The 11,430-nt window shown below is 41.0% G+C and overlaps 1 protein-coding gene across 5 annotated transcripts; it reads right to left on the bottom strand.

Moving 5' to 3' along the window:
- Positions 1-3,260: 3,260 nt before the first annotated feature.
- fosb (FBJ murine osteosarcoma viral oncogene homolog B) lies at positions 3,261-8,723 on the bottom strand. 5 transcript variants are annotated; one of them, XM_029517520.1, is made up of 6 exons: positions 8,531-8,723; positions 8,010-8,197; positions 6,055-6,438; positions 5,442-5,549; positions 4,756-5,100; positions 3,261-4,595 (listed from the first exon to the last, which is right to left on the bottom strand). In XM_029517520.1, exons 1-6 carry the CDS (start codon positions 8,592-8,594, stop codon positions 4,530-4,532), a joined length of 1,155 nt encoding a protein of 384 aa, XP_029373380.1. In that variant the 5' UTR covers positions 8,595-8,723; the 3' UTR covers positions 3,261-4,529. The 5 variants fall into 5 exon arrangements, with proteins under 5 accessions (XP_029373380.1, XP_029373376.1, XP_029373377.1 ...); XM_029517516.1 differs by having other exon boundaries at positions 3,261-5,100; XM_029517517.1 differs by having other exon boundaries at positions 3,261-5,100; positions 6,085-6,438.
- Between the last annotated feature and the right edge of the window lie 2,707 nt (positions 8,724-11,430).

Below are 11,430 nucleotides of genomic sequence, written 5' to 3'. Positions count from 1 at the left end.
AAGTAAGAATATTTAAAAATGGAGAGGTTGAAGTGTTCAGTGAAAATCAAGGATTTAAAAACAAGGTTTATGCGCCGTAGATTATGTTGTTTATTTATATAATTTCTTCACAAATTGGAAATTAATAGCATTTGCTCAAAGTATCATTATAGGAGACAACTCAGCCAGCTTTTGTAGTCAAGAGACCAGAAAAAAATAACGTTTATAGGACACCAAGAAGGGCCAGAAGCTGAAATATTTACAGAGACAATCTGAAGCAGTAACTGTGAAAGCAACACAGTCCATTTTAAGTCTTACACTTTGGTCCTCTTCAAGAGTAAAAACAAATGAAAATGAGGTTATAAAAACAAGTAAAAAGTACTTAATAGTGAATTGCAGAAAAACAGTAAATTATATTCAACTTTATACGCTGAAAAAATAGACATTTTTCATATCTGAGCACCTTCATGAGCTAGTTATGATTATAAATGGCATGTGCCATTCAACTTTGACACTTTTTTACATTCAGAACAATTGTCGTTAGGCTGTTCACTGCTTGACTGTCACATGCATACGATTGTTTCCAAATGAAATCTTTGCTCCCAGAAAAACAAATATAATGTGTTTATTTTTTTCAAATACTAATGAAACAGATTGATAAAAGGAATGTTTGTAGTAAAAGCAATTACTTTTTGTCAGAGGAATCTTGTTAGTCATTAATAACTAAAAAAAAAAAAAAAGATACATTTTAATACAACTTTTGGAGAGTGACTGAAAGCTAAATGTTAAGGATAACTTTTAGTATTGTAACAAAAAGTGATCATTAAAGCAATACATCATCACACTTGACATATAGTAGCAGTCAGTTTGAGCACTGTGTGATTTGCTACATTATGTTTATCCAAGAGGATAATAAGTATTGCATGTCATACCAGGGAAAATATCAACTCAGATCATATATGGGACTTGTGGGAAAATATAAAATACACAGCAACATTCACCTTATAGAAAAATAGGTAAGCTCTTGTTCACTTAGTGCTGACATAGCCATTGTACAGTACAGGTAGGTGCAGGCAGTTTCTCAGTCTTATAACTGGTAGCTCAATATATCTCCATTTCCTTGTTTGTAACATTTTCCAATTCATTATCTACTCATCTAGATTATAACCTTCTGTGAAAAAAACAATTCAAAGCAATTTCAGATAACTTCGATTAATTCCCAGGCAAAGGGATTAGATGAAATAATTAATCTAATATGTTGTGTTGTGTTCAGGGGCATTTGTGTGGAGTGTAGGTACAGTACAAGGCCCCACTGAGATCTGTTTAGCATATTTAAAGATGTAACAGGCAGTTGGTATTAAACTATGATGAAATCACAGAGTAATTACTGGGCTCTCAGAGCTTTAGCTGCGTGGGAAATTCACTGTTATTGGCTTTTTCCAGAATAAAATGTCTTAATGAGACAAGCAGCCTTTTCCATTTGGCTGGAGCTTCTTGCAACAGCATCGCGTCACCTTCCACCATACAAGGAAAAACTGCCTCATCATTATAGTATAGTATAAGTAGCACCACAAAAATTATATACATGAGAACTATTAAGGATGTTTTATGCTTATTCTCACTCCATCACATTTGCATTTGGAGAAAAATCAAAAGGCATCTCCAACATCTGTATGAACACAGTCCTTACTCAACAAAAAAAAAGAGGTCTTCCCACTTCCTGACCACCAAGAGCCACAATTGAAAAAGCATGAATACTATTAATCTAGCCGTCACATTGAATGGACTTTTTTTTTTTTTTTTTTTTTAAATAAAGCTTCTTATCCAGCAAATATGCTCACAATATTTTTTTTAAATGCAGCTTTTGCTTGAGTACAAGAATGGAAAACCTTTACCATGATAATGTTTATATCAAGTGAAAGTTGTAAGTTATCCTTCAAAACACAAATAACAATTGTTTTGAGTTTATACTGGACAGGAATGCACTGTGGGTATGAAATTCTTAGACTTTTAATGAAACAGTTCATTCATCATGTTGTAGTCTGAATACAACATTTAATGTGTATAGACATTCAATCTTTTCCCCCCTCATTTTTCATCTACTAAATATCAAGTGGCATTAGGTGTCAGTAGCTTTGGGACAGACCTCACAGAGAAAAAACAAATAAACAAAGGTGTTACCACAACCTTCTGTAACATCATCACTTTAAACATACATTTAATGTAACTGGATAGTGCTTTATATTGTTTATAAAACATAAATACACATTTATAGAGGCGGTGACATCGTGCTTCATGTCTAGGGACAGGGCAAGTTCTTTGAATTTCATATAGTTTTTTTGTTCCTTTAGAAAAATATTCATTTTTAAAACTAAACCTTAGTAACATCTTGTTCTTCATTGACAAAAATATCCCATTTAGATTTGCAGACATTCATATTTTACAATCATGGTACATACATACACGTATATATACATGTAACCTGTATATATGTATATGCATAAAGATTTATAATTAATTTTTTTTTTAGTAGTGCACAACATGCCTCTTAAGTTGCCAAATGAAAATTCATTAAAATAATGAAACAATACTTACATTGCAATAGTAATAGTAACAGTTATGAGGAAATCTCCTGATTAAACAAACAAACAAACATAACAAAAGTATATATATAAAAATAAAAATAAATGGCAACAGTACAAGAGAAAGCAGAGGTCATTGCAAAACAGTCAAAGACATATACAAACAAACATTAAAATATATAACAATTCTCACTCAAACATACAGAAAAAACAAATTATACAAATTCACAGGCAAAGAAAGGACGTTCACTCCACAACACCAGCCCACCTGTTCTCCCCTTTTTTGTCTCCAGGTCTTGCTTTGGGCTCGCTCACCACATCAACCTCAATAAAGAAAGAAATAAACAGGCTAGGTGCCTCTGAGTGGACGCACTCACAATAAATGCACCCCCGCCTTGTCTCCACTGAGGGAACAGGGGAGGTACAGAGACCACTGAGCCCAACGCTTAGAGGTTGTTTGATTCACTACAAAAAATGTCTTTCCTCTAAATAAAGGCATCTGTTCACATCTGATTGAATCTGAGTAACACACGGAGCTGGTGCAATGCAACAAATCGTCTGTATCTTCAGTTCAAAATCTTGAGAGTGATGGTGAGAATATGAGCATGTAGGCCCAGGATGATGAGGCTCTGCAGTATGGAGGTTTTATAATGAGGTCACCCTTCCACACAGTTGGCAAGTGCAGCATTGTTTTGTCTTTCTTTTTTCTCTCTCTGTTTTTTTTTTTTTTTTTTTTTGACATTTGGCTCTTAGATTTGGTTCCAAAAACTGATGGCTAGGATGGGAATCATCCTCTGTCCATCACCTCTGTCCAGCTTGAGTCTGGACAGCTTGCTTGCACTTTCTTTTGTCCCTTCATCTTTGTCCTCACTTTTAACACGCCTCACAACATAAGATGTGTCTAATCTTCATTGTGTGAACATCATAAATGGCTCAGCAGAAGACAGTGGCATCCGTCTTGCATTTTGGATTCACCAATTATGCGTTTATGTGCATGTGTAAAAAGTATTTAGCTGCTGTAAGTATCCTCTTTGAGCGATGCGCTCCAAAATAAAGGTTCTTCGTTATGGGGGGGGGGGGGGGGGTAGGGAGGGGTTGCGTCCATGTCCTTGTAAGAGAGGGTGCAAAATGGCAGGTTAGGCTGGCATTCACTCAAGGTCCCAAGGGCTGGAGGGGGTCTTCGGGCTCTCGGAGGTTGAAGACTTCAGAGAAGGAGAAACACAGAGACAGGAGAGAAGAAACAGAGATGGGTAGAGATGGGTCGCATGGCAAGTAGGCAGATGGCAGAAGATTTTTTCAAAAACCAAAGGAAGAAAGCACAGTTCCCAAACTTTCCAAGTCCAAGAAGCAAATGAAGAAGCAGCGGAAAGTCAAGCAGATGAAGAGTTAGAGGTGAGCTCAGCAGTTTGTTTCCCACAAGAAAAGACCCTGAACAAAGTGCCATCTTCGACTTCGTCCCTATTTCAGAGTGGCGCAAATACATTCAGCAAGAGAACGAAAGGAGGAATGGATTGAAAAGGATGACAGCAAGAGCACTGGGAAATGCGCAACCGACAGAGGGAACAATGTGGGGACCTGTTGGAGTGTCATGTGAGTGTATGGTGTCTTACTCTATGTATTGTACATGGTGAAGCTTGAGAGTATTCAGTGTGAATTAACTCAGAGCTAATACGGAACAAAATTGTATTAATTATTTAAGCCCAATGTTGCAATGTTAAACATTTGTATGACTGTTAATTGGAATGCTTTTCAGAGTGTGTAAACTTTAATCCAATCAGATACAAATGATTGTTTTTTTTTGTTTGTTTGTTTGTTTGTTTTGTTTTTTGCTTTGTGTCCATTTGTGAGACTGATTGGCACTGTGCATGTACTTGCCACAGTCTTAACTTCTAGCAGGCATAATTTATGTGTTGAAATATGTTCACGTATGTCAGTTTATCAGTCAGAGTGCCAGCAGCGAAGGCGAGTTCAAGGAATCAGATGACTGCTCGCTACTGCTGTTCCGCTGGTTGGCACTGACCCCGCAGGCTCCCTCTGGGTAGGTGAACACAAATGAAGATGTGTATGAGGTGTTGTAGCTGCCAATGACCGCATCGTCATGGTTACCACCACCACCACCACTGTCGCTGGCCATAAGGCACGGCCCGCCAGATGTCGACTCACTTGAGCCATAGAAAGAACTAGAAAACTCTACCTCCTGCATTATCCCTTGCTGAGGCTGCTGCTGGACTTGCTGCTGCTGAACCGGAGGCTGGGACTGTGTGGAGGCTGGATGAGCAGTGTAGGCAGGGGGCAGATAGAAAGAGTCTTCTTTCACAGCCAAGCCCACAATGGAGACAGGAGGTTGTAAGGTCTGGGGTGCTAGCTGGGATGGGACAGGAGGGAGCTGCGCTGAGCTCTGCTGAGGCTGATCCTGATATGGGATCTTACAGTTTGGCTGGTGGGCCACCAGGACAAACTCCAGACGCTCCTTCTCTTTCTGCAGCTCCGAGATCTCAGCCTCCAGCTCTGCCTTCTCCTCCTCTAGTATATCGGTCTCCTGTGAAAAGGTACAAAGAATGAAAGAAATAGGGGAAGGGGGAAGGTCGAAGGTGAGTAAAATGGGTAGAGGAGGGAAAGGGAATATGCATCAGAAGGAGAAAGGACAGTGGTATCAGAAACATAAAATTCCTACTTCAGTGTTTGTGAGAATGGATGTGTCCAACCCAGTAGAAATGCCATCCTCAACAGCAGCTGTATATCATAACTGGTTTATTTTAGTGCTTGTTTATTTAGCAGTAAATGCTCTGGGTAAAATACATAATCTACATTAGTCTCCACACATTTGTCATCACACTCATTGATCATTGCTCATTTTTGAAACTATAAGGTCAAGCTCACCGACTGCAGTCTGTCTGTGAGCTCTCGTCTGCGGTTTCTGCATTTGGCAGCAGCCAGCTTGTTTCTCTCACGGCGAACACGCCTCTTCTCCTCCTCCTCAGGTGTTAGCTAAGATAAAGTGGAAGAAAAATTAAATTGGTTAGACTTAAGATATAGTGTATTATTTGTTTGCTTATTCCTGAAAATGTAACTATATTGTGTAAGTGGCAGTGTAGAAACATTAAAAAGGGCAGCGCGACCACTCCAGTTGTTGCCTTTTACTCTTAAGATTAAAAGTTAAGTTAAGTTAAAACATAAAAATGTAAAAATGTTCCCCTTGCTGGTAGGCTAAGACAACTAAGGGAAAATTATCCTGACTGACATTAACTATGCCAATAATAGATCACATTTGCCAGATTTAAAATGTTTTATTTTTTTTGGTGGAGACCTCCTCCAGTGTAACCCTACACATAAACCTTTCTTTCTCTCCCCTGTTTCCCTGTTTAACAGGCTTTATGAGAGCAGCCAACAGATAAGGAGGTGGTTGTGCCCTTTTTTGTTTACCGATACACCTTTTTAAAACTATATAACATACAAAAGTCAACAAACAAACCGTCCAAGCACACACACTTACTAACACACCAACATCTCCATCGTCACTCACAGACTCTTCTCTTGTACGGCGGCTGCGGGTTCTGGACTGGCGGATAGGGCCCGGAGCTGGGCCTGGAGTATCTGAACTTGGAGGAGTAAAGCCAGACCTTGAAGAATAACTGGGTCCTGGCATATCATATGGGTCAACCAGTGAGACTGGCTGGGTCATAGTTGTGGTGCCAGTAGACCCACTCTGTCCAGAAGCCTGGGAAGAGATGAGGGTTGGCTGCACCATCCACTGCAGGTCCTGACTGGTGGTGATGGCAGTGACGGTGGGCACAAATGAGCCAGGCATCTCCCCTCCAACACTCGTCCCTAGCCCGCTGCCCACAATGCTCAAGCCAGCTCCCGCTGACACACACTCCTGTGTATGAACAATTAGAGTTGATCACACCCCATAACTACTGTAAGTCAGCAAACAAATTTAGACGAGGAGGGAGATAAAGACATTGAGAAACAAGGTTGCACCTGCATTATTTCAAATGCACTGTATAACAATTCAAACCATGATTAATAATCTAAATGGTGAAATATGTTCATTTCTGGTAAGGCTATGCAGCATGACAGAATAATGCTTTAATAATATAATACTTTTTTAAATGTTTGAACAAAATTGGGAAATTTTAACTCAATTACCAAAATGGATCAGGAATGAAAATGTAATTATAAATGGTGACATTTTACCTCAAATTCCCTTATTAAGCACTATACAAACATTGAATGCTTTGCTCAACAGCAATTACCATGATTATACATTTAGCATGACTGCAGCTAATGTGATTTATAATGCCATCGAGGCTTTTACTTAAATCGGTCTTTAATAGCTTATAAGTCTTCAGTACAACGCTGCAGCAAGAGAAATGCGATTTAGTATAGTGTGGATACACGGCCAACATTCAGTCTTTTTCTGTACTTCCTTAGATTTGCATGTGCCACTTGGTTAAGCTTGTAGTTTAAGACTAAAAACGTATATCAATAACCCAACCTGCCGCTCGTCTTTTTGTTTATTTTTGGGGAGTGAAAGTCGAAAGTCTCCTCTCATTAATATATATAGAAAAGCGTGTCCAGAGACTGGGACAGGCAGCTCAAGGTACTGCAGCGTCAACCAATAGGATCTCTCGTTTAGCGTCTCCCCCCTCCCCCTTCCTCCTCCCCCGTCACACCCCCGGTGTTCCCCTTGGCAACGCGACGTAGCACTCCAAAATAGAACAAGCATTTACGTCACGGCGAGGCCTGTCAGAGGAGAACGGACAGCGTGGAAGGAGGGGCGGGGCTCCGACGCTTACGTTGGAGAGTTCCAGACTGTCATCCGTTCTGCGGCGTGCTGAAAACCGAGCAAGTTGTCAGAGAGCCGCTACCGGCTTCTGTCCACTACCGCCACTGCCATCATACACGGGTCATTTCATACCGCATCCTCCGTCTGCTTGGTTAAACTATTTATATCAGTCCAACATTAGCAGCTTCGCACACGCTGTTTCCATGAATAACATAGCCAGCGTCCGATCCAAATAATAAAACGTCTGGGTCATATACATGGTACTATTTTATAAATGACTTATGGTTTATTTTAATATGATTGTAGCCATTTTCATCCACAAATCGGACTATTGCTATTAATTTAACAAAACTGTAAAAGTAGGCTATGTTGTTTTTCAGTGAATATTTGTAGATGAGCTATCACAAACAAAATCGTATCCTGTTACTAGTGTATCAAATTGAACTAAGAAAAATCACAAATATCTTTAATATAAGGACCGTACCACAGCATGCAGGGAACTTTGCAGAACCATAAATCAAGCTTGGAGCAGAAATAAAGAAGCAGCAGTGGCACTCCCTTTATGAACATATATTATAAACATATGAAACACACAAACACACACACTTATATATCTTCCCTGATAAAAGCTCCCTAATAGTCCGCTGACAGTATCGTACCTGCGGAGCACTGGTGGTCGGCGGGCTCCCGAAGGAGTCCACGGAGGAAAGGCACTGGGATTCTATGGATGGAGAAGAGCTTCCACGGGATCCACTGTCGGGGTCGCCGGGGAACCCTTGGTACATCTCCCCCCAGGGACCGAGAGAGAATGAAACACCTGCAGTTACCGGAGAGAGCGCAGTGTCACCTGCAACGGCAGGGCAGTGACACACAAGTGGATTACTAAAGGAGACGATCTGTAGGGAGAGAGTGACTGACGTTACAGACAAAAACTAACGATTTCTTTTGATCGTGGGTGAAAGTTAGACAATCACAACCAACAGCGTTTGCATAGACCGATTGTAGTAAACTCCAGAGCACAGTGTTCGTGAAAGCAACACCAAGGAGGCGCATCTCATATTACACAGACTGAAGAACAGCGGTAGACAGATGTTACCTACAGACTCACCCTGAAGCGGCATTTTAAAGAAAAACTTTCTCTCGAGCACGGAAGACTGTGTGTCCACATGAGACCACTTACCGTTGCGGATCTTCTTGTTATTCCCAACCGAGATGCTTTTGGTGTCTTTCCAAAAAAGTTGCATGAAGAAGCTTAATCCAGTTCCCCGCGTTCAGGGGGACGTTTCCCAGATCAATCTCGTAAGAAGTCCCCTCGTTCAGTTTTAAATCCTCGGAGTGCCCTCCTCTGTCCACGCGTCAAAAACTCGATTATAGATCCATGAAGTCCGTCCAGGGTATGCCGGAGGACGATAGCTGGTATTACGGTGCACAGTAGCCGATCTTGTCTTATGAATGAATCCATCGTCCTCGATTACACACAAAGCATTTCTAGTCCCGCCTTGGTGTTCCGCTGATGACGTACATGCCCATATTTGTGCTGTGCTGTTGTGTTTGGTCTCCTTGGTGACGTTGAGGGAATCCCTCTCCCACTGAAATGGACCAGAAGCTCACCTCGCAGACGGATAATAATAGATTTTTTTCAATACAATCACAAGAACGAGATATTTCTCACCGTCTGAAAATTTCTGAAAGGAAATTTAACGAAACCTGTGAGTGATAAATATGGAAAATATCTATTTAGGACATAAGCGTATATTTGGATTGGAACATTGGGTAATGGTTACGTCAAAAGAAGACATTATAATATTCCTATAATATCTAATGTCTCCCATATGTAGTTAAGTATCGGCGAGCATTGTTGCTCACATCTTAGAATTAATCAGCGGCACATATGAATTTAACATGATTAGCCGACTACACTATGGCCAGTGTACCCACATACAAAAATGATCACGAATATATTCCGGAAAACATCAAAGAACATACAATGGCTTATTTATGCAACACTATGATTTATATCGCTTCAAGACGGAATCCCGTCAGGCGTGCAAGGGAAATCCTGCTGAAAAGTTTCTCAGGACACGCCCTCGGGACTCCTCTGAGCGCCAGAGCTCAAGGAAAGCCTCCTTTTCATGCGTGTGAACATTTCCTAAACCTGAAGTCTGGCACAGTACCAAATGTAATTTAATGGAGGTTGGAAAAATACCTTCAAACATTATCCAATACATCCAGACACCAGTAGTTCAGTTAGATTGTTAGATTTGGCCGCATATCCGTGGACTGTCACTGAGCACACAGAGCAGGAGCAGCAGCAGCCCCAGTCAGCACAAAAAAGGAACATAAATTGGTAATCAGAAGTAAACAGAAGCGTAATTATGTTTCTGACATGGACAGTGGGCAGCAGTGACGGAAATCAGTGCCTGCGATCGCAAACATCAGCGAGCAGAAAGTGAATCATTAGTGTAGCCTACTTGCGGACAGCAGTGTGGCAGGTGGGAGGTAGGCTTGGGGGGTTGCAAATCGGGTGGCAAATTATGAATGAAAATCCAAGATACAATACCAACGATTTGTACTGGTGATATCAAACAATACTGCTGTGTAAGGGCTACGACTACAGCTGATGCGTGAAAAGGCGTGAGCAATAAAGGGAAGAACTGGGGATAACAAGTTATTAGTCAGCGCTACATCAACGTCAGAGGCGAGGATCGATGGAGGACGCTGTGTCCCATCCGGGCTGCCGTTGCTGGTGCTGTACCGCCGAACCGGGATGACTAAGTCTGTCGACACAAGTTGTTCATGATGGGGACTGTTGAGGTGAATGGCCGTTAATGAATGTAAACAGCCTACATTCAGGAGGTAATAACTAGAATAAGCGATAACAGCAGGAGATGAAGGAAATTACGAAGACAACAACTGACTAAGACTAAAAGCCGCCAAGCCTATAAACATAATAACAGGTGACAGAGTATGGCAGGTTTTCCTCCTTAAGGCTGTTCAAAATATCACAAATGGCCAGTAGCTTCACGCTAAGAGTAGGTATTTAGGTTAAAGCCGGCCACAGGCACCATGTGCTATCCACGGGTCTAATGCGTGAGTGCGTGTGTGTGTGTGTGTGTGTGTGTGGCGTTCTGTCGCTATGGATACGCCGCTGCTCTGACGCAAGGACGTATAAATTTGTCTTTTTTGTTTTGCTGCCTAGCAACCGGTTTCTGTGGTAACCGATTCTGAGTGACAGACAGCAGCAGCACACAATATGGCTTCCGGATTCTTTTTGTGCAGAAGACTACGGTACAGAGATAGTTTCTGTTTCAGCGGAGTTTGCTCGTCAGCAGCGGTTTCTGCTTATCGTATAACGTCTGCAGGCCACACGGAAACCTAAATTAACGTTGCTGACGATAATAAACTCGTCATGTTGTCCAGTGTCTTAGCCGTAGTCGGCAAAATGCAAATATGTACACGCTTCAATACGCACAGCATACAAACGTATACATCCGGTGTCAAAACATTGTGTTGGTAAAATGTAGCGGGACAAATATTCATGTAATATATCAGCCCGTGAAAACGAGTGGGCAAATGTCTATTGGACCTATCTAATATCTTGAATTAAGGGCGGAATCAATCTTTTTCATTAATAAAAAATCTTCTGTTGGATTAAATTCGCTTAAATTAGCTGTTGAGTTGCTTTCATCCATAAAACTAATCCGCGCAGTATTACTACTGCTCTCATTGGTAGTTTATGTACCAATCAATGCGATTCATCAATATGCAGATTATTTGAGTCGACTAATGACTGTGTAGGCTAGCAATCGTCAGAAATGTGCCGTGCTTCCCACATTTCATGGTAACTTTGACAAATGTCTGATTTTGTCAAGCAACAGCCCAAAACCCCAAATTACTCACACTACAGTGATGTAAAGGAGAAAGCAGCAATTTTCATCTTGCTGTTTAATTTTATGTCAATCATCTAATATTTGCAGCTTGCTGTGACTATTGCAACATCATTTTATGGCTTCACTTAATCAGTTTCAGCTGTTTTCTAAATCACTCAGCTAGTCATGGCTACATTTCCAGACCGGAGCA

The sequence above is a fragment of the Echeneis naucrates genome, chromosome 13 (assembly GCF_900963305.1).
Source record: "Echeneis naucrates chromosome 13, fEcheNa1.1, whole genome shotgun sequence".
Lineage (NCBI taxonomy): Eukaryota > Metazoa > Chordata > Actinopteri > Carangiformes > Echeneidae > Echeneis > Echeneis naucrates.
This window is presented reverse-complemented; position numbering and strand designations above follow the sequence as displayed.

What these genes read in the sequence shown, in the direction of transcription:
- fosb (XM_029517516.1), bottom strand. Translation starts at nt 8,594, where the DNA reads ATGCAACTTTTTTGGAAAGACACCAAAAGCATCTCGGTTGGGAATAAC. An exon ending in TAACAAGAAGATCCGCAACG is followed by an intron (nt 8,198 to 8,530) that starts GTAAGTGGTCTC and finishes CTGCCGTTGCAG; the next exon opens with GTGACACTGCGCTCTCTCCG. An exon ending in CGACCACCAGTGCTCCGCAG is followed by an intron (nt 6,439 to 8,009) that starts GTACGATACTGT and finishes GTTCATACACAG; the next exon opens with GAGTGTGTGTCAGCGGGAGC.